This window comes from Linepithema humile, chromosome 6 (genome assembly GCF_040581485.1).
Source record: "Linepithema humile isolate Giens D197 chromosome 6, Lhum_UNIL_v1.0, whole genome shotgun sequence".
In the NCBI taxonomy this organism is placed as follows: Eukaryota; Metazoa; Arthropoda; class Insecta; order Hymenoptera; family Formicidae; genus Linepithema; species Linepithema humile.
Window position 1 is genome coordinate 7,975,383 of NC_090133.1, and position 23,620 is coordinate 7,999,002.

The 23,620-nt window shown below is 36.5% G+C and overlaps 1 protein-coding gene across 5 annotated transcripts in view; it reads left to right on the forward strand.

Moving 5' to 3' along the window:
* Positions 1-22,016, forward strand: part of LOC105678348 (ras-specific guanine nucleotide-releasing factor 1-like) — a 49,968-nt gene extending 27,952 nt beyond the window's left edge. For 3 of the 5 annotated variants that reach the window (XM_067357874.1, XM_012377604.2, XM_067357878.1), the window contains 21 exons: positions 1,010-1,157; positions 1,875-2,173; positions 2,616-2,845; positions 3,075-3,271; positions 3,873-3,998; positions 4,075-4,177; positions 6,922-7,170; positions 7,538-7,701; positions 7,891-8,273; positions 8,375-8,484; positions 8,592-8,702; positions 8,851-9,063; positions 9,381-9,560; positions 9,704-9,975; positions 10,198-10,322; positions 11,090-11,110; positions 12,585-12,963; positions 13,407-13,504; positions 13,567-13,849; positions 13,928-14,125; positions 14,310-22,016. In XM_067357874.1, coding sequence (XP_067213975.1) covers positions 1,010-1,157; positions 1,875-2,173; positions 2,616-2,845; positions 3,075-3,271; positions 3,873-3,998; positions 4,075-4,177; positions 6,922-7,170; positions 7,538-7,701; positions 7,891-8,273; positions 8,375-8,484; positions 8,592-8,702; positions 8,851-9,063; positions 9,381-9,560; positions 9,704-9,975; positions 10,198-10,322; positions 11,090-11,110; positions 12,585-12,963; positions 13,407-13,504; positions 13,567-13,849; positions 13,928-14,125; positions 14,310-14,510 — 4,090 coding nt within the window. In that variant the 3' untranslated portion in view covers positions 14,511-22,016. The remainder of the gene's footprint in view (positions 1-1,009; positions 1,158-1,874; positions 2,174-2,615; positions 2,846-3,074; positions 3,272-3,872; positions 3,999-4,074; positions 4,178-6,921; positions 7,171-7,537; positions 7,702-7,890; positions 8,274-8,374; positions 8,485-8,591; positions 8,703-8,850; positions 9,064-9,380; positions 9,561-9,703; positions 9,976-10,197; positions 10,323-11,089; positions 11,111-12,584; positions 12,964-13,406; positions 13,505-13,566; positions 13,850-13,927; positions 14,126-14,309) is intronic. The other 2 variants (XM_067357875.1, XM_067357876.1) reach the window with 2 other exon arrangements.
* Positions 22,017-23,620: the final 1,604 nt, after the last annotated feature.

The window sequence follows — 23,620 nt, forward strand, 5'->3', positions numbered from 1 at the left end:
ATTTATTTATATAAATATAAATATAAATACAGTAACTCAATTTGAAATTTAAATTAGATCAGGAAAATCTTTACCTTTATCTTTTTGATAAAGGAAATATCATGCAATGTTAGCTCGTTACAAGAATTCCAAGTTGGAAAAATGTACTTGAAAAAGATTCGTATTAATATTCCGCGTTCGGTAAAAAGAAATCATATACAATGTTCAGAAATAAGATTTAAGTACGTTCTATATAAGTTGCAATATAAAAAGTGCTTCGTATAATGTTGGGTCACAATTTCGCAATAAATTTAACAAGATATTGAAAGAGATACGCACGTGGCATATCATCTTTCGTGACATGGTCCCCTTCAAGAAGAAATATTAGTCTTATTTTGTCGGGTTTCATTTCATATCATTTTATATTTTCGGAATTGGAGAGAATCAATAGAAAACCTTCTTTTCGTCGAGATTATTTATACCAAAGAAATAAAATGTGTCAGTCAAATATCGTCGATACAAAAGTCAACAAAAGAGATTCCATACAAATTATCGAATAATTTATTTAACGTTAAAATTTTATATTTGTACTGTTGCCACTTGTTAATATAAATATATAGAAAATTTTTTTATAAAGTTTTCTGTTGTTTTTTTTAAATCTATAACTTTCAATTAAAAGTAATTTAGTCCTTAAAAACTCAATATAGAATTTTTTAAATTGTATAAAAAAAGAATAAAATTAAATTCAAACATATATTTTGTTTTCAGACCAGTAAAAAATGTTCGAAATTTTCACGAACCTCTCTTTCTCAGTCCTCGTTGCTGCGGGCAAAAAATCGTAATTTCGTTTTCGTGCAAAATTCCCGGGAATGTGTACTTTGTGCATTTTTCCAGGCCACGTAGGAACTGACGTTTTATTTTCCTTTGTACCGCGAGTCCGTTTAAATAACACTTTTAAGCACGGCACACGGAAAACGGTCACACGCGCCAAGTCTGACCAGGCTTCCTTTTTCTTGGATATTGATTCTAGCTTCAACAAATTGTTGCTGCAAAAGGAGGAGCTCGAACAGAAGCACCTGCACCTGTTGCAAATCGTCGAAAGCGAGAAAACGGCCAAGTGGCAGTACACTCAGCAATGCGAGGAATTGGCGTCGGAAATAAAAAAGCTCCGAGCTGAGGTCAGTCATATCATCCGTATCGCCGTATATATCTATCTCATAATATTTCTCATTGTCAGTAATTCTATACCGTACGCTACGCGTATCTTCATTTCATTCGCTGCATGTATATTTCGTGTATAAACAAATCATCATTTATAACGAGCAATTTTTCTAAAAATTTCCTATATACTGCAGAAGAAAATTTGCATGGTTTTAACGTTTATAACTCATAATATTGCGTAATCTTTCGCAATAATGCACGCAAATAAAATTTTTGTATAATATTCTCTCGAGAATAATAAAATAACAGTTTATACTTTTTGTACAGTTTTTCATGTTGTATTTCTTTTTTTAATATCTTTTTCATAAACTAAATGTCGCAGAAAATAACCGAATCGTTTTCCTCCATATATCCCGTGATATTCCCGTTTTAATTTATATTAATAATAAATGTAAAAGGGTTTAACATTTTATTTCAGCTTTGCATTTTAATTCAAACAACGCCATTGATCTTCGGTCCTTTCATTAATTTTTGTAACGTTCGTAACCTTGATAATTAAATTAATATATCAAAATTAATGAAAGAATGAAAAATATTAAATCCAAACACTCGGTCAACATCTAATCCAAACTTCGTTCGAGCATCCCTACTTGGTTTACTTAAGAAATACAGGTAGATGTTGACTGAGGATTATCGCAAGATTACATCTACGGATTTTGCGATGGCGATTACAGCTATGCGCCTTGAAGAAGGAGCTGAGGCCTTCCATGGTGCCGGCATACACCCGTCGAACAGGGTTTCAAAGAGCCATGTCTCAGGGCACCGCGAGTTTGTACAATGCACATCCATTCGGCAGTGCTTACGCCGCGGGAACGCCTGGATTACGTGGCATTTCGGAGGGTTCCATTGAAATGCAGAAAATTAAGAAGGTTCAGAGCTTCTTCAGGGGCTGGCTATGCCGCCGACGTTGGAAACAGATTGTGGAGCAGTATATCAAGAGTCCGCACGCTGAAAGCATGCGCAAGCGGAACAGGTAATTATCTCTCATCGATGACATCTAAACTTGTTTGCGACTACACTTTCCTCTTAATGGATCCTTGTCGTGCTTCCGCCAGTTTCCGCCGGTTGTACTTTACATGATCATGCAGAAATAAACATAATAGAATTGAAACAAATATTTTAAAAAATGTAAAAAACTGGTATCGAATAACGAAAAAACTCAAGGATGCTTTAAGTAATGATAAAAACGTATTAATTTTTCATGAAAGAAAATTATTACATGCTCTATATGTTACGCATAATTCCAGAAATTTCTTTTATATTTGCAATAGAACAAAATTTGTTAACATTGTTCCTTTTCATGTAATCAGCCATTATTTTCTCATATTCGTTTCATTCGACATAAAATCCTACTGTTATCGATCTCATTTAATTTGTGCTACCGGAGGTATTGAATATATATCGCACTATTTCAGTCTGGTATTTCAAATGGTGGAGGCCGAGGAGGAGTACACGGAGCAGATGGAGATTTTAGTAAGCTGTTTTCTGAGGCCTTTCAAGATGGCTGCCAGTTCAAAGAAACCCCCATGTAGTCATGAGGACGTGAATAGCATATTTTTGAATAGCGAGACCGTGCTGTTCCTTCATCAGATCTTCCTGAAGGGTCTCACTTCTCGTATGGAGTGCTGGCCCACTTTAGTTTTAGGTACAAACTACTTAAAGCTTTAGTGATACAAATCAACACAAATCTATTTTAATTTTAAATTTGTAGTTTTTTTTTTTTTTCTTTGACAACGTTAATTCTATGCTAATACAAAAAATATTGTTGCGCACAAATTAATATTAATTTAGATTTGTGTTCTTAATATACATTTTGTTGGAAAGAGAAAGAATTTTTGCACCTGAACTAATCACAATATATTGAATGCACGCAGGTGACTTGTTCGACATGCTGCTACCGATGTTATCGATATATCAAGAGTACGTGCGAAACCACCATTACAGCCTTCAAGTGTTGACTGAGTGCAAGCAATCGTCACCCCCGTTCGCGGCATTGCTCAATAGGTTGGAGAACAAGACTGCCTGCCACGGACGATCCCTGGAGACCTTTTTAACGTATCCCATGCATCAGGTAATAGCCTTCTAAGATCACCACGCGCGAATAAAACCCACGCAATTGTTCTATTCAGTATACAGAAAACAGACAATATGCATCCCTAGAGATTCAAGAGTATACGTTTGGTATTATTATTACGAAGAAGAAAATTAGTATTAAATTTTTCCACGCAATGTTATTTTTTGCAAGAAAACAACACTCTACGCAAAAAAAACATAGAAAATAAAGTAATTATTCCGGTGACACGATTGCGTCTTCAGCAATCGAACGATCGATTGCATAAAATAATTTGAAAATCACGATAAATTGTATGAGATTCTACAATCTTGCAAAACGTTAAGTAAACTCGGTCCGGAAAGATATATTCTCTTACCTTTCTTCAGAATATTTTCGCAAGAAACTTTTTTTTTCTATCTACATATATATATATATTTAAGCAATAACTACCTTTTATTTTATATCTCAAACATTAAAAATTAATTAAAATCTTTGACAAGTCCCGTCATAACTTTGCTATTAATTATTTTCTTTCTTTTTTGGGTTTCTAAAAAATCTTAGTTTAAGTTTGAAAAATTTGTAATGCAGCTAAGTTTTTCTATTTACTTTTCTTTTTCAGATTCCCAGATACATAATTACTTTGCACGAGTTATTGGCGCACACGCCGTACGATCACGTGGAACGTAAGAGCCTCCAGAATGCCAGGCAACAGCTGGAGGATCTCTCGAGACAAATGCATGATGAGGTATTTGTTAATCAATACACGGGAATTATTGATCGCAATCTATTGCGTAATTAATCTAATATAACTCGTCTTTCAGGTCAGCGAGACTGAGAATCTGAGGAAGAATCTAGCCGTGGAGCGAATGATCATCGAAGGATGCGACATTTTATTGGACGTCAATCAGGTCTTCGTTAGACAGGGTGAGTGCATCAATACTTTTTTCTCACAGTCCCTTTAAAAAAACTTATTTTAAAATTATTTTAAAGCAAGATTTATTTTAAATTTAAAAATATTGCGTGTATATGAAACGCAAGAAATTTATTAAAAACTAAATAAAATAAGAAAATAATTTTTAAAATTTAATAAATCGTATACTATTCATATGATGTGCATAGCAAATATTATTAAATTTTTATTTTTAATTTTCATTAAAACCTCATCTACTTAATTTGGCTTTTCCACTTAATAAAGTATAATATTTTCTGCATTATTTATTATTTGAAACAGAATCAATTAGTTATGTCTGTTAGTAAAACGGATAAATTATTACTTTATTTCACTTATGAAAGATTATTTTCGCAATATAAAATGAAACTGTAAATTAAAAACAATATTCATTGTTTATGCAAATAATATTTTTTACTTCTATTTACTTGAATAACTAAATTATTATTATCTTAAAACAGTACACGGAATTTTTTTACATCTACGTGAAAAAAGATCTATATAAACATGACATAAGTAAAATGTGCACAATTCACGAAGACATCATCGTGATATCTATTAATCCAAATTGAAAGTTTCAATCTAGTTTGAATCGATAAGATGGAGACTGCCAATAACTTGTCTATCCTTCATGACTTATCCTTGGCCGGAAAACTCAACCCTAAACTTGATCGCTGTCGGTAAAGAACTTCGACGAGCTTTCTGTCGTTTGGGACATTAGAGAGAAAAAGCGGAAACGCGGATTAAAAGGCGCAAGCGCACAGTTGCATTTTCGGAATCGATGACGCGACTTGGTGGCGTCGACATATTTTCGCACTCAATTTCGTCTCGATCCTGCGCAATGTGTCCTGCCAGGGCTGGCGTACTGTCGTACTACTGGCTGGCGAGCTTTTATTAGAGCTTACGACTGATTATATATGGTTGATTATATATCTCAATAGTGAAAAATTGATATAACGATATGTATGCGAAATGTTACAATTACAAAAATTACAATTTTAATAGTTATTACACAAATGTAATTAGAATGAAGTAACTTCTTCATTATCTAATCATTGTGATTAGCAAAGTCGTCCAAAAGTTGATACGATTAAAATTTTAAATACGAGTTAAAAATGTCAAATAGTAATTAAATTAAAATAAAACGTTTGACATTAAAACAAAATCTATATCGGCACAAAAATTCTATATTGAATAATAAAATTCATTGTCAGAAACAAAACAAAAATTAAGTTCAAACGAGCAAAGTATCGTATCAATGGTTCAAGTGTCAATGTCAAAGTGTCGCGTTCGATCTAAGATAGTAAGAAACTAAGTAGTACAACGTTATTTTAAGTAGTAAAAGTCTCAGCCTAAGCCGACCCGGTACAGCCCTGCTACCTCCCGTACTTGACGCCACATCACATGGTTATCACGCAAACGTCCCTCGATCGCCAGCAGCAGAACAACCCCTCCCGCGAACGCGATCGTTTCTCATTTACCTGCTTGGCCTACCGTCGCGGCGAAAAATCAGCCGGCACGAACACTCGCGCGACACCGCACTCTCCGCTCGCGAGCGAAGAGTTCAAGCTCATTCGGGGTCTGTCCTTGTGGGGGATGTTCGGCAGTGTCGCGAGGCTGGGGGTCGATGAACGGACGAAAATAAGCGGCGGCCAGTCCGTGCCGTTGCCATTTTGTCGATCCATCAATCCGGCGCGTCTTAACGCGCGCGAGGAGTTTCACCACAGGAGTTTCGCGGCGTGGTTTTGCGCGAGTTCGATAATGTAGCTTCCGATAGCGAGCAAGGAGGGACCAAGCAGTGTGTGCGACGCTGGTATCAGGGACCAAGAGTAATCAGGAATCGGAGGATCAGCTGTAGTTTTTCGTCTGGGTGCACGTAGACACCGGCAGAGGACCATTAAGTTCGATCGCTAATTAAGGTACGCGCGTGATCCTTCATTCGATAACGCTGGACGGAGAATTTCAATTAAAAGACCTAAAAATCCTGCATAAATAAACTGATTACGTCCACTGTCACAAAATTACTTTCTTCGAACAAATATTTTTAACAGAATTTGATCTATTTATAGAAATGCAGCACGCAATATTCTTTTAAAACAAAATTATCGAAGATATCCATTGTTAGTTAACGTAATTGATTAAGGTGAGTACGTTGGAAATGATTAATGCGCCTTTAAAGAGATTGTAACATTTGTTTCCTAAATATCTCGCATCTAAATTCGTCTCACCACGTCTGTTTTTTTTTTTTTTTTACTCGAAAGACAATCCAAAAATTAAAAGCGATATAATTTCAGCGAGCTCGGATTTAGATTTCATGTTTCTCGATAGTATATCTCGTCACATCTGTAGCATCGAAAATTGAACTCGGCGAAATAACGCCGGTTTCAGTTTCTGCGTCCAACGTCAGCAACAACCTTGACGCCGTGGATACGATACTGCGAATTTCGCATTCATCCCGGCAACACACTCGCCGTGTTATTTTTAAACGCACGTCGATGGCCTCCCCTAATTGAATCGATTATTTTGAGAAAGCGCACTAGCTACCGGTATCAGAGCTGTCAGGATTGGAGGGAGACGCGAGAGGGTTGGAGCTATTTTTATCGACGCGGCGTTATTTCCTCCGGTTCCTTCGACTGTATCAATAATAATCGCGCGAGACTGACGCGTTGGCGGGTCCTCGACCGATTGCGTGGATTTGACCCAATATTTTATGTTTCAGGTACGCTCGTACAACTCATAGACAAACCGCGCGGTGCGCGAAGCAGATTGAGTGCTACATTCGGCGGTAAATCAAATGACAAGGAGGTTTCCAGACAGTGCTTTCTCTTTTCGAATCATCTGCTGCTCACGACGCGCCAGTCCGACGACGACGGTCGCTTAAATTTAGTCCCGCAGGTCGGCAAGATACCCCTTTCCGACGCAGTACTGATTGAAGACCCGAGCGATCAAGGTGCCGCGGATGATGATGGTAATTCTTCGTTCAATGACAAGCTAATGATCTGTTAGCTTTAAATTTCGTCAGCTTTTTTGAAGATCTGAATTGATGACACGTAAATGTTTTGTTCGACGTAAAAATTAAGTTACTCATAATTTACAAATATGAAGAAAATTACAAGACGGTAATTTTTTAAATTATTTTATATGCAACATAGTGTTCCTTTTTAGTTTATAATCCATTTTATACACTCTATTTTTCTATTTTCTGGTTTGCAAATTGTTTTAACAGTGCGTTACGGAAAGAATAGTGCGGTCTATATTGTGAAGTATGCTTCAAATGACAAAGCTCACGAGAATTTACTCAGTGCTACGGAGTAGCGACTGTGAACTGATTTTAGAACTGTCAGTATGTTCGATGTCAAGCGGCATCAGCGAGAGTAGCGGAAGCGGCAGCGGCAGCGCGACGACTTCCCAGTTGCAGAATCGCGACTTCAAAATCCTACTGGACGTAAAATCTGGCGGACCGCAGGTGACCGTCCATCTCGTGGCGCCTACTATGCAAGTAAGCCCTCATTGAATTGCAAAATACATTGAAACGTTATAATTTCTTTGGAACTCTGTGTTGTATTTTTACGTCCTGTTCGAACTTTGAATCGACTACTTTAAGAATCGTGGAATTATAAAAAATTGATAAGACATTTTTCGTTTAATTATGCACGTGCTGTTACATGCTACATCAATTTGCTAACAGGAAAAAGCTGCGTGGATCAGCGACATCAGCCAGTGCATGGACAACGTTCACTTTAACGATCTGCTCCACGGATCGTTGTCGGACACCAGCTCCGTCACGATGCCGCAATCCATGCGGAACGACCCGAAGCTGTTCAAGGACGACGTGGACATCAGATTCAGTCGTACCTTAAACTCCTGCAAGGTGCCGCAAATCCGTTCCGCAACGCCGGAACGTTTGTTGCAGCGACTGACCGACCTCAGGTTCCTCAGCATCGACTTCCTCAACACATTCCTGCTGACGTACCGGGTGTTCACCGACGGTGTCACCGTGCTCGAAGCCCTCAAGAAAGTTTTCTACGAAGCCGAGCCGCCGGATGCGCAAATGCCCACCGGATCTCTCGTGTAAATATTGTAAACGCAGATGCTGGCTTAAGTGAACTTGGCTTTGCGAAATCATTCGAGAGTGAAATGGGATGATTATATCTTATACATTTGTATTTTAGATCTCTAGATGTATTAGGAGCAAATGCAAACGACTCGCTATTGCAGTCAGAGGAGCGAAGGAGAAGCAGCTTTTCGCCAAGACGAACTAGCGGTGCAAGTTCAGTATCAGGTATACCTACATTAAACTCCGTGCTATTGACAAAAAATCTATTATTAATCCATGAAAAACGATCTAAGTTAGTTGCAGTCTGCTAACTAATAGTGTTTCGTGTACAGGATATGGCTCGGAAGTGAGCGACAGTCGTGATGCGAGGTCCCATGGGTCTTACGACGCTAATATGAGCGGACATAATTCGAAAAGTCATTGGCGGTCAAATTATAAAAAGCGTGAGTATTTCAAGCATCGTGATTTAACTAAGCAGGATATTATCGAGGATTTATCTAAAAAATTGAATTGTGAAATAAAATCTTTAAATAATTTGCATAAAGGCAATTGTGTATCGGAATGCAATTTAGAAGAATTTCTCGTGTTTAGTGGAAGAAGAACAATCTCTCGGACTGATTTCCGAAACTCCAATCATAAAACGTAGTCCAATGGTACAATCGTCTAATCCATCCAGCACGTCGCAGTCCCCGATTACACCGCGAAAAGTCAGTATTCGCACGGATAATAAAGAGGAGAGCGACAGATGTCATCTCACGATACCGAAAGTGATAGCTGTGTCGTCAAGCTCTGAGACGCTAACAGGTATTTATATAAAAGGATTAATATAAAAATTCACAAAGCCACTAAATTTAAAATACAAAACTATATAAAAGTAATGAATAATATAAATCTAACATGTAATATTAATAAATATTTACATAATTTAAATATTAATAAAAACAAAACAAAAAATTTTAATCACATTAAAAAAATTGAGCAAGGCTCTTATATTTCGTAAATATTAGAAAGAAAAAAAGAGGCCAGATGAGATAAGGACATCAATGTGAAATTTATTACATTTTATCTTTCGGTAAATAAAATTGTACCATAATTAATATATGAAAATTTGCAAATATTAGATGTCACAGTAATCAGTGCACCGTCCTCGCCGAGTAACTTGAGCTCCGTGACACTAGTTGGCTCCACAGGATCCGGATCTGGATCCGGATCGGAACCGAGTCCTCAAGATGGAGGCACTTATTCGCGCGGTGTCTCAGAGGAAACCGATACACCGATCGCAATGGATGAGGATGCAGGAGGTAGAATTAAATTTTAGAAAACATTAGCCTGCGTACAAAAAAAAAAGAGATATGTTTGCTGCTCTACTTACGATTTTGTCATTAATCGCTATTTAGAATTAGAATTAGAAGGCATGAAACAATCGAATAACAACTAATTACAGGAGCACGATTTGTTTATGATGCATCGTCACGATCACTATCGATCGAGTCTGCCAAGCCGGACACGCCGAAAACACCTATTTCTCCGCTAAGCAAGGGAACCGAAACGAAGAAAGAGGAGCAAGCCACGACGGCTGACGATGAAAATATAAGCTCCCCTAAGCCAGTCAGTCAACAGAGTCAACAGCAGCAACAATCTTCAGAGCACAGGTCGTCGATCGCTTCCACTTCATCGTCCACCGCAAGAAGCAGTTCGATCTCCACCATAACTGGCGTATGTGCGATAATAAAAATGTGTCGATTTAAGATTTTATCAGACTAAAAACATTTAATATCTTCTCAATTCCTGTTAAATGTATGTGTGAGTTTTTAAAATGACTTGATAATATAGATATATTTATATTTCCGATTTCACTGTAAATATATAGATATATTTATAGAAAAATCGGAGCTTTGGTTCAATGAGCTTCTGTAATTTCGCTGGATGGCTTTGCAGAATTATTGGTCAACCAGACGATCCATGCAAGAGGAGAGCTCATCGCAGCAGAGCAACTTTCAGCACGAGCAAGTGTCCAGCAAGGCTGGTGTGGTCATAACCAGTTTTCGCCAGAGTCATCGAAGGTTCGTTTTAACAATCTCATTGCGTGCTGTCTGCACTCTATCCTACCTCTAAGACTTGAAGGCGTTCCGTATCGATAAAAATTATCTCTATTTCGTTCTCGCTGAATGTTGAGTGCCGTAAATGGCAATTGTCGCTTTCTAACGCATGAGAGCTTTTTCTTAATATCATGTTTTATTTGTCGGATTTATAGTTAAATTCATTTTTAGAGAGAGAGGAATTGAGATAGGAGAATTTTAGAAAAAAAATAGTGTTCTACATAAAATGTATTTAGTATATATTTTTGGATAGTTTAGCCAATAAGATATGATAGAGAATTTTATATTTGACATAATTCCTCGCTCTGCAAAAGCTCATTTTTCAACGTCCAATCTGCAAAAGATATCTGACTATAGTCGAGTTGTATCTATTTGTATCGGAAGAATTGTAAATATGTTGTAAATATGTGAAAGTTTGTGTTTTGTTTTGCAAAAGCCGCATCATGAACAACTTTTAAAATTTATTTCTGTGCAATATATACTTCTTAAATAATTTGTACATATGTTGATCTCTTGATTTACTTCATAACTGATAAATAAAACGTTAATAATAGTCATAATGCAAAAAAATTCTTATTTTAAAATTCTTGTACCATCCTGTCCGATGAATTATATCACCATGTTTGAAATCGAACTCGAAATCAAAAAGAGCAATCCCTTAAATCAGGAAAATACTCCCACAGCTGTTTCTACTCAACTGTATTTCATGTGTTGTTTTGTGTCACTCATAGCATTGGACCTGAACCTCTCTGGTAAGTGGGCTCATTTTGAAAGCGTCATTATCCACTTGTTACGTGTGGCATGACAACGATCCTTCTTCTGCTTGTGGCATCGTTAGAGGAAAAAGAAATCCAAAATGTCTGTTTTGCATTCCGTGTCATTATTATGAATATATGATTTGTCTAAGCTGCAGCAAAAATCGAAACATCATACAATCCTCACGCGCGACTAATCGCGCCGATTGATTCCGTCACTCACGCGTGATATCTATTTGGCCGTTTATAGAATGCACCATAGCGAACGAGCGAACGGACCAAACGAAATAGAAATAGTTTTTACCCGATAGCCGCCTTGGGTGTCACTTAACATGCGTGCTTTATAGTGTTGAATATTCCAAAGGATTTGGAACCGGCAATAATTCCGCCGTGTTTGAATTTCGATGCTACGGATTGTCAGTTTGTGTATTTATTCATGGCGGACGACGGGACAATTGGCATTTAATGCATTATTCCGTATTTATGGCATCGAAACCTAAACTCACCGAAATTATGCCAGTTGCAATTTCCATTCCAAATACTTCGGCACAATAGTGAAGACTAAAATTTGTTTTAGCAAATCGAGGTGCACATTAGATATTATTTGCTTAAAACTTTCACAATTTCAAATTTGGATGTGCATCGATGCTTATATACAACACAGATATAATTATACAATAAAGTGTGGTTTTTCAAAGACAAACAATGATAGAGAAGACAATAAGAGCCAGAAGTGCGGAGCGCAGCAACCATTGATAAAAAACGTTTCAGCCGCAATTTCGAGTTCTCAGTTTGATAAAATACAAAAGAAGGGAAAAATTTACATAAAAAAAAGATTTGCATATAAAATAGAAAAACATACATAAAAGCAGTTAAACTCAAACAATGTAACAAAAACTCACCGACCACACGCGCTACACTGACCGGCACGATATGTCAGAGCAAAGTGAATTTATTCGGTCGATGAATTCAGTCTTTGTTACATTGTTTGATTTCAATCGCTTTTATGTATTTTTTCACATTATTTATTCAATCTAAATTTTTTCCTTGCTTCCTTATATTTTATCAAACAGAAGAAAGCCTGAAATCATAGTCAAAACGTTTCTATATCTCAGTTAATGATGGCTAATAGTTTTTGCGCTCCGACAATCGCGCTTCTGATTTTTATCGCACTTTTTTTATCGCACTTCTCTATCATTGCCTGATATAATTATGTTATGATATAACAGTAGAAACACGACGATCACCAAATTCTTTCCTCAACATCGCGCCGTTCCTCCAGCACAGGAGCATGTTTAAAATGCATCGCGAATGAATCGCCGATCGAAATAATATGCAAACATAATGTAGAGTGTAGAATGAACGCATAGATCACCGGGACGGAAAAATAATAATAATTCGCGAATAAGATTTCTATTCAATGAATATAATCCCAATCGAAGTTCTATACTAAAATTATTTTCAAATGTAGGAGCAGCACGTCCACGGCGGCGGCCGCATTCGCCATCGCGACTTCCGCTTCGAGCAATCCACCGGACAAAGGACCCGCGAACGACGCAAACAATCGTGCCTGTCGGGACAAAAACAGGCGGAAGGAATCGATAATGTCAACCGCCGCGACGATGAGAGTGCTGAACGTCCTGAGGCACTGGGTGTCCAAGCACGCTCAGGACTTCGAGCTGGATCAGAAACTGAAGAGCCTGACCATCGAGTTCTTGGAGGATATCAGTTACAGTCCCAATCTGCTGCCGGCTGAACACAAGGCAGCCAGTCAACTGCTCAGGCTAATTACCAAAGAAGAAACCGAAAGCAACAAGATCGACCTGGCAAAACTGCTAGCTCCGCCACCAGTAAGAAACGAAATAATTTCTTTCCTGTTTTTTATCTCCAAATACAAAAGAAAGTAAAGAAACTTTTAAAAGATTTGATTCCTTAAATGTCCTTTTGCTTTTTAAGTTTTTCTAGTATATTCGTTCAACATTATTTAGTAAAAGGAAAAAATATAGTAACTATTAAATACATATTTTATATTCTATGGTGAAATAACAAAAAAGGCAATAAGAATCAGAAGCGTAGATGTTGGAGTGCAAACAATTTTTAGTGTCTTTTATGCTTTAACATCCGCGCTTCTGGTTCTTATTGCATTTTTGTTACTGCTTGTCTTTGAAAAATCATATGTGTGTTATATTCACGGTAAAAATTAGCTTACTCTTCGTAAAGCTTAGTTCAATATAATTGTAATATTTAATTTAATCAAAATCTACTGTATTAATTGATAACAAATCACTTTCAGATTCCAAGCAGAGAGAGCATAGAGACGCTATCTGCGCTTGAGATCGCGGAACAGATGACATATCTGGATCATCAGATATTCATTTCTATCGCCAGCGAGTAAGTAATAAAGCGTCGAATCTTGTTTTCGTTTTAAATACATAGAAATTCACGTTGCGCAGAGAATTTCTCGGACAAGCGTGGATGAAGCCGGATAAGGCAACTCGCGCGCCTCATATTCTCCTAATGACGAAGAGATTCAACGAGGTGTCGGAGTTAGTCCTCTCCGAGATTATTCGTCGCTCTAACATGTCGGCTAGAGTCGCGGCTATCGAGAAATGGGCCGCCGTCGCCGATATCAACAGAGTTCTGCACAATTACAACGGCGTGCTACAGATTTGCGCGGCGTTAGCGAATAGCTGCGTGTTCAGGCTGAAGAAAACTTGGGATAAAGTTTCCAAAACGGTAGAATAATCAGATTTTTAGATAATAACAAATCTGTCTTAATATGCAACTCTCAATATAACTGCCATTGATATCCAGACAAAGCAGACGATAGACAGACTGCAGCATATCGTCTCGTCTGACGGACGATTCAGAAATTTGCGGGACGCCTTGCACCGATGCGACCCACCCTGCATCCCTTACTTGGGTCTCTATCTCACAGATTTGTCATTTATCGAAGAAGGCACTCCAAACATCACCGAGGACGGTCTTTTGAATTTCTCGAAAATGCGAATGGTAAGCAAATGCTCCCTCAAACTATTTTTTTAGAGTTTAATTAGTTTCCCGCTGTCGCAATGAAGTGGAAGATGATTAAATCAAATTCAATGATATATTGCTACTATTAAATTAATCATTCTATGCTATTACTAACCACATTGAACAAGCTGAGAATAGAAGATGATATCACATGCCTTTTCAGATCGCCCATGTTATTCGCGAGATACGACATTTCCAGCAAACCCCCTACAAGATCGAATTAATCACTAAAGTGACCAACTATCTGCTGGACCCGGCGCTCCTGCTGAACGACAAAGACTTAGATCGCATGTCCTTGGAGATCGAGCCGAGAACGTCCAGATTGAGTAATGCTAATATAATCAATCCGCCACCGCGTCCATGAAGTGAATTGGCTTCGTCGCGAAAAATCGTAAGACAGCTATAGTTCAACTCCGCTTTTGTTTCGTAACAGACGAAAAAGAATATTCGAGAGAATTAACTATTTGTTGCGAACGGCCGATCGTCGCGAATGCGACACGTCGTGTCGTGTTTTCAACCCCGTCCACTTCTGTCCACTTCCGCTTGTAACGTTGTGACGTTCACTTACGTTGTCATTTGCGTTTTCACGTTTCGCGATATATTTGCGCAAAGCGTTAGACATGTAAGCTCAACAATGATCTCATCGTCGCACAGAATCGGCCTCTTATTTGTGGAAGAGAATTTATCGATTGATAGATATAGTAATTGCAGTAAACGTGAATTGATTAGATTTCGATGGAATTTCTGTGTTGCTAAAATTATTATCTGTTGTCTGTATTAATTATTCTATTGCTGTTTTTTTTTAGTTTTAAGGCGGTGTTCTATTGATGCTATAATTGCAAAGTTGCAAATGAGAGAAGAAGAAAGTCATAAATTTTTTTGAGAATACTTAACACGGTAATACAAGTATTTTATAATTTCAGACGATTAAATTACGCGTGGCTGTAAAAACTGCTAGAGAGCGATGGAACAAAAACTTTACTTAATGAAGATAATGCTTAATGCTCTCTCCATGCCGTCAATTTGCGAGGAAAATAATTCGAAGCTTGAAACTGTGTGTGTGATCGGTTTGATCTGTCTGATAAATGACGCATACTTCACAGATTATCCGAATTCTTTACGAGATAGAGGTTAGCATTGACAAAGCGATCTCAGTGAGAAAGCAACAAAAAAATTACTGATTTTAATTTAGCCCAGCTCAATCATGCTAGTATTATTATGCGAAGCATATAAGCAGTTCAAGTAAGTATCTTTAAGATAACAAATGAGAGAAGCGTAAGAGGTGATTGGAGATTGTACTCTGACAATCAATAGCATAAAGATATCGTTTTTTTTTTTTTTTTTTTTTTATTTATTCCAATTGTTGCTACGAGTTTCAAAGCAAAAAGCTCGCTTGTCAAGCAGTTGAAAACTAATTTCCCAACCTTTAATCATCCTTTTCTAAAAGTCTATGAAAATATCTTATCAATTGTATTGCGATATATCTCTCATATTCTTAAATCCGCAATATCGACATTTTTTCAAACTAATATCCCGGTGCTGATTCCGGCTTGGTACTTGTTAAAGTTAATATTTATGCATCCAAAGCTGCAAGTTTCCTCTGTTTGCCAAGTGAGGTACAAATCTTATATGGAGATACACACATATCAGCTATATTTGATATAATTCCAGATTCAATGTCTCACTTGCCCGCCTCTATATTTTTATTCAATATTTATATCTATATCAAGAGACAAGTACACGACCAGGTAGTTCGGCGAGAAAACCGAGATTCCGTTGACCACACACTAAAGAAAGAGGCGGGATCTTACAAGCGAAATTTATATACATATATTATATATATACAAATCTATTTTTAACTTTACGTTTACTAAGAAATTCTCGGATGCGTTTCGGCGTCCGCAAAACTCGATGTTCTCATTGTGCGAGGCGCATACGATCCTTTTGAGCGCAAACACGGGAATCATGGCGTGCGGACCACGCGTTTCTAATCAAATACAAAGGTTTCCCTCCAAGTGCCATCTTCGAAGAGGCAACGAACAAAATCCAAGCTACTCGCGTTTGCATCTTCGTGCAAGTAATACACTTTGACTGTTTGACTATCGAGGACACTTATCAGATTGTTATCGCAATTGTTCGTCGACATTAATAAGTTGCCACTAAATTTATCTTTCAGCGCAGTAATATATAAAATATGTACAATGAATAAATGTTGAATTTTATATAAATATAAAAACGGAAAGAGAAAAACGCGGATCACGTTTATTGGCCAATTTTCTGAATCGCAATAAAGAAGCGCCGACGCGCTCGTTCTCGGATAAGAAATGAAAGAAAGGTATGTCGTTCCTTGATGGTCAAACAATTTAAGGACCAATGCGTATTATACGAAGTAACACGTTGCCGGCACATCGATGTAACGTCAAACATTCAGACGTTATAACAATGTAACGGAACGTGTCGTTTTATATAATGTGCATTGGCCTTTCAGCTATCGTTAAAAGTCGACTCGACTATAATCTCCGGGTGATCCGCAGACCATGCATGCATCTTATGTCTCCGGAAGGTATCGGTTATGGTTTGCACGCTGTCCTGATTTTTCAGTATGTGATACTGTTATGGGTAGACTTGTAAGTCATGGAAGAAAAGAGTACTTCTCAATTTACACGATTTATCAACCTCCCGAGAATTCCACGTTAAATTAAATCGATTAATGAGATAAAATTCCTTTTGCAAAGGAAGATTTTAATTTTTCCCTGGTTGTTATTCGTTAGAGAATTAACAAACAAATTAATCGTGTAAATTGCAATTTACTTGCAGAATTTAACGACGCTTCAATTGACTCGTGTTGCGCAAGCAATGTTAAACGTTCATTGTACAGCGGCGAAAATTATTCCAGGATCTTGTGTTCATCTGTAAATTTTTTTAATAACTACGAAGCGTCTGAGGAAACAAATATATTCTCCACTGGAAGTTCAAAGATACGGGGGAGGGGAGAAAGCTGGAGAAATAGAACTCGCGATCGAACGTTTACGAATTTTACGTTTACGGGTGTGGATAATTTTACAATTAGAGCACGGAGCATATCACTGTCACAATCAATATCGTAATAATTATTAATGTCCCTTAGATACCGAATATTCCCGTTCGCTCAAGCGGCTATAAATTTCAAGATGTTGCATGTGATACGTCTCGGCATAAATTGACTGCTGATTTCATACTGCATCGTCGCGAGAAACTGCGTTCAAAATGCATTAGAAAAACTGTGTATTAAAATTATTTCACGTAATTATATCTCGAAAGAAATCTCTTCAAGTTTATACGAGAGAGAAGTTTTAGCTTGGAAATATCTTATTCTTGGAAACAATCGCTTTTTCGGCACTCAATGTGCCTGCATTTGAAACACTCAAATTTATACAATTCGTGTTCCCGCGATTTTATTCCGACCGCGCATCGTCGCTGTCTTCTCTGTGATTTTAATGCCAATTCCTCTTACGACTTCATTGTTTTACCGTCGCGAACAATCCAAACCAAGGGTGGGCAACGCAAAGCCCCTTCTACTGATAAAATGGCCCGTATAATAGCAGTATGAAGTGATATAACTGCGGTTCAGTAAAATGAAAACATCATCAAAAAACCGGTATATATTAGTAATTTTACGTTTAGTTTTAGCATATGGTATATAATACCTGAAGTTACATTTTTGGCGGAATCGTGGCAGAAGCTTAACAAATTTTTGCAATGTCAAGTTTTAAATTAGATTTTTTCGTGATATTTTAATTTTACTGAACGGCAACAGAGTTTTGGGATAGCCTTTAGAAATATTGTACCTATAACGCGCCATTCGAAAACGTTGCCCGTCTCTTATCGAAGCCTTGTGCCAATTTGAGGGAAAATTGCGCGACGAGCGAGAGTCGACTGCATCAACGATTCTTATTAGAGTAATTCTAATAGCGATCCCACATCCCTTTTTAGATTGTAATTCAGACTATGATAGTATTAAAAATAGAATATATTGAAATAATTATGTGAATAGCGCTAACTGATGTCGATGCAGTCGACCCTAAGAAAAAAATGTCAAAAAAAAAAAGAGAAAATACGGTTTATATTTAAAATTCAGAACATTTTAACGTGTATCTGTTTGCTGTATTCACGTTGTGTAGCAGAACTGTCCAACTAGGCGTTCCTGAGCGAGCATTTCTCTCTTGTTCGTCTCCCACTCGCTCGCTCATGCAAACGTCGCAAGTTAAACAGTTCTGTCGTATCACATAGAAGAATATTTTCTAACTAGAATGTACAAAGATAGGATTACGATCGGTTAATGTCTTTTACAAATTGCTGTCTTGATAATTCTTGGTCATCCTATAGATATTATCTGTTTGGTCATTGCGTTAAATGTTATTAACTTTGTGGAATAATCTTGTTTAGTGAAATTTTCTATTCACGTTTCACTTAACGTGAAGTGCCATTTAAGCATTTAACAAATATCTACGTACATTAAACGTTTTTATGGCGGCAATTTAAAGATTATACTGGTTTAATAATTAAATTAGTTTAACAGCCCTTTTTTCTGTTAAATTAGTTTAATAATTGAACTAATTTAATTATTAAATTAATTTAATTGTTAAATTACACAATTAATTCAAATTGAAATTATTAATTGTTATTGTGCGAACGCACAAAGGAATGCATGTCGTTCTTTTATGATCAAAGTGCCAACGAAGTTGCTGTTCTGTTTCGGCGATCATTCTCCAAGTGTACCTTCAAACTCTGAATACCTCGTTCAGGAAAAAAAAATTGCGAACTTTATTAGCGCATTTTCGCACGTACTGTGCATGTATTCGTATTTACGTGGCATTCTCGTGAAACTCACGTGGGCGCTATATAGATATCAATATGTGTCACATACACTTCCTTGTACATAACTCTAGTTACATATTGAACATGCGTTGCGTTAGGCAGCCATTATCGTTGTTGATAGATCTCACTGTACGAAGGATGATGATTATCGATTGACGCGATTACTATTAATGTCACGCCCAAATATAACATTACATTATCGCGTATGTATAAGTACGATATGTCATTTCATTATATTCAACTGACGATCGTGATAAAGTATTAAGGTCTCCGCTCCTTAATTTTTGTGCAAGCGCGAATCAGAAATTTTCATTAACCAACTGCTGATATAAAGGGAACTTCGATGTCACGGCAATTTAGTTTAGCGCCGCGATTCATAATGCAAAAAGCTACGATCAAATTCGTAATTGATGAGAGCTGCTTTTCATCGTCGATGGAAATGCGGCTAACGGATTTGTTATATATATGCGATTGGAAAAACTGTTAATAATTCAAGCTTCGATTCTGCGAAGCCGAAGTAGTTTTAGCATTCATTATCCTGCACGAAAATTTTAAAAAATGATACGCGGGGAGTATAAAAATAAAATTGCTTTTAAATTATTAACTCAATACAATCACAGTCTTTGCATAATACGGACATTAATCTGAACGTAGAATTAGTCGAGCTAAAGCATTAAAATAATGCGCAGGAAACGTTCATTGTATTTTAATCTCGATATACGATCTTTCAATTTTAGTCAACGTAATTGTTGTTAAAAACTATGATGTAATGATTACGGCTAATTACGGTACTGTCAAGTACCATCTTAACCAAAGTTACCTCGTTCCTTATTGTCGATGCGGCACTATAATTGTCTGTTTCTTCAATTATAAAATTATCTTGCGGTGATAATTAACCGATCTGAATTGTCAATCGCGACAACAGCTACAACATCTTTTAATATGATAAGATCTACTTCTCCGCCAAACAAATGTAGTACCACCAAAAATGAAAAAATTGCTTAACGGTAAGCGTAAGCATAACACAGAAGAGAGTAAGACTTGTAAAAATTTTCAATCATTTCTCTATTATGCACAAATTAATGACAGATATACAGACGCAAAGTTGAATAAGCTAATCCGATGGAAATCACGATCTCTTAGTTTTACAATATTTATTATTTCTCCAAAAGTATTTAAATATTTAATATATTTGTTTGTTTATTAATTCGAAATCTTTCCTAATTTAAAATACGTTGCAGTCAATTTATTCTGAAGATACATATTTTTGAGAAAAGTTTCATAAGTATTGTAGTTGCACATTTTTACGTAAAAATAAAATAAGAGTTGCAAATTTTGAAACATTCTTTCACATTTACGATACGTGACGTTGCAACATTCCTTTTCATCCATTTCTGGTTATACAAGTTAAGTGCGAACGGTTGGAGAAAGATTCGCGATAGAAAGGATTTTTGGTAGGGAAATACCGCACGCGCGCAAGAGTAAAAAGTTTCGCACGTATTCTCCGTTCTATTTTTTGAGTGGCTCTTAAAGTACACTCGCGCGAGAAATGTATTGTTGAAAGAGAACGAGTGAAGCTTTAGAATCCGTGACTTTTTAAGTCCTTGCATATCTTCAGTCCTAACTTCCTGAGTGTCTTCGATATCCGCGGTATTCCACTTTGCGGACTTTCTCATTTTCTTTGTTATAGTCTAACCAAAGTAGATTAGATAATAGATACGTTCGAAAAATTGCGTATAAGTGTAACAAGATGTGTAATAAGACAAAGAAATATTCTGGAGATTTGTATCTGATTTTTTGAAAAAGAAATAGTAATTATTTTGAGAGCTTCGAGAATTGGTTGATGTTTCGAATCTTTAGAGCAAACAAAAAAGTTAAGGTAATATTTATATACTTCATTTCTACACTTAAAATTTTTTCACACAAAGTCTACATTTTGATATTTTTTATAGTGAAATTTGTCTCTTTCGTCTTTTTGCGCGCGTCTTTGTAGATTATAATTGTTATAGTAAATTATAAATCTTTGTATATTTATTTTTGATGTTTTTTTAATGTCAATAATTTGGAATTGTTATAGAGAAATACTTGTCATTATTGTTAATATACGTTCAAAAAAATATTACCATTATCGTGTAAGTGGCTATGTAATATGAACGTGAAATATGAACGTAAAGATGGAGTTGCGTGTCGACGATACATTTGTAAGTGTGCAATGATGTTCCTTTGACTAAATTAAGCAAGATACTAATCGATCACAAATCATCAGCTGGTTGTGAATAAATGTTAATTAAGTATCAACCTAATATAGAGACTTAAGTGCGCGGCGGTGACTGTTGAACAAGCTTGATTTTTGCATGTATAATAGATTACGCTAATTATTACAACTGTTTAAGATAACTATTGATGCGTGCTTATTTAAATATTGTACATAAATCTCTGTATATTTTATGTACTTAAAGCCAGATTATGTATCGAGCTTCAAATGAAATGCCGTGTGTAACAAAATTGTAACAAAAATTATCTTGCGCAACAGCAACGTTCGCCACGTTCTCGATACTTTTTCGACATGCAGTGTAAGTAATATTATTATCACGACTGTATTATTGCTAATCTTGTTCGGACAGAATCAAAAAATCACTCGAGGATTGAATCAAAGAAGAGAGTAACAGTGTCGTAAATGGCACAAAAGTTGAAACCTTAGAACTGTTATAAATATAAAATATATATATATACATACATACATACATACATACACATATATATATATATATGTATATATAAATATATATTAGGCATATATATATATATACAGAATCTCGCTGTTGTCTTTGATTCAATCAAGATTTTAATGTTGTACATGTTTATAAGCCACTGACAAACTAAATAGTTGATAATTTCGTTGTTCAAAAGAAAGAGAAGAAAAGTAGAAAGAAAGGCTAATCTCTATCCTTGAATATTATACAGTAATCGTTAAAACTGTCTATTTCTATTAAATAGAAAATATTCTTCTGTATACGTCTGTTGCATTTTTATTACATTTATCAGCCATGCATACCCTTAATTAACATTTGTTGATAAACAATTAATATATAATAATTTATAAAATGTAAAAAAAAAACATTTCTCTTTAATATAAAAAAATTAAATTAAATTAAATTAAATACACCTTATGCCATCACGTACGAACTTTCGTACAAATCTGCTTTCTAAATCAACTCTTCGCATATAATTCGTTGGACCACCGAATCGATGCATCGAATCATTATCTATTTCTTTCCGGAAACACATGTGCTTTTGCGAATATTTGCATTGGAAACGGAAATAATGAATCTCAGGTAATAACCGTCTTAAACGGGTCACGCGGCCGCACAGTGTCGTACTTCATCCGGATTGCCGGTGCTTTGGAACAAATTGCTACTTTGCTTACCGAATGTGCGGCGTAATCCGGCGTGTAATTGCGGCGACTAAGTGGATAACGAACCAAGAACCGTAACACTTAATTATCACAGCTGAACACGCGATATTGCAAAGCGGACCGTACATGGGACACTCGGCCGCCATTAAACCGTGGTAAGCCCGCCGAACCATTTCGGAAAGCAGACAGTTTCTGAACTTATACAGCGTCGCACATGACGCACCTATAACTCTTATAAACTTTATTTCATAAAACTTTACTTTTCTCAGCACTTACTCGACACGTATGCATATATAAAGCTCTTTCTTTGCCTCGAATGATTTATATTTTGTACTACAAAATTCTAGATATTTTTTAAAGCTTTTTTTTATGTTTTTTAATTCTTTCAATATTATATTTTTCACTTTAAAGGATCTAAGTTGTTTTTCATAAATAAACTAGCAATAAGTTACGAAGAAGAAAAGTTTGTAAATATCTTTTCTGTAAGAATTTTCTTTAAGATTATAATATTTATAATCTTACAAACGACACAAATGAGCAAAGTAAAGCAAATGATTGTTTGCGTGGTGCATCTTGCATTCTTTGATAATTGTTGAAAGAAAGTCATACGAGAAAATCGATAGATATAAAAAATTAAAGACTTTCTTGAGTGCGTAAAAATAGACTATTTTCTTCTTCCCTTCAAATTTCGTCAATAAAATGGCAGTTATTTGCTTTTCCCTAAAGGGTGGCTCAAAAGCTACAAAACGATACATCGCCCTCGGTTCACGTTTGTTCGCGTGAAACTATTTTAAGCTGATGGCGACGCCTCGATGCACACACACACGTTGCGGCTTTCAAAGTTATTAAAACAATCCATTTACATGCGGATATACGACCGCATAGTGGATTTCTTTCGTTTTTTTTTTAACCCTTTTTTTGCGTCGCTACGGCGACTTCTCTCCGCGACGCATTCTGCTCGGTTTCGCAGCTGCATTCGTCCGTTCCAGCTGATTGCAGTGGCGATGCTCTGTAGCGACGCGACCGTCGCCGACAGTCGTGAAAAGACATATCGTTTGTCTCGCGGCTGTCTCGCGGCTTCCTGAATGATGCAAGAAAATATTTCCCTCATGCATCTATCCTCTTGCACCAATATATGTTAAAGTTAATTTTTGAAGATGGAGATGTAAGGGTAGTCGCGTATTGTAAAAATGTAAATTTGT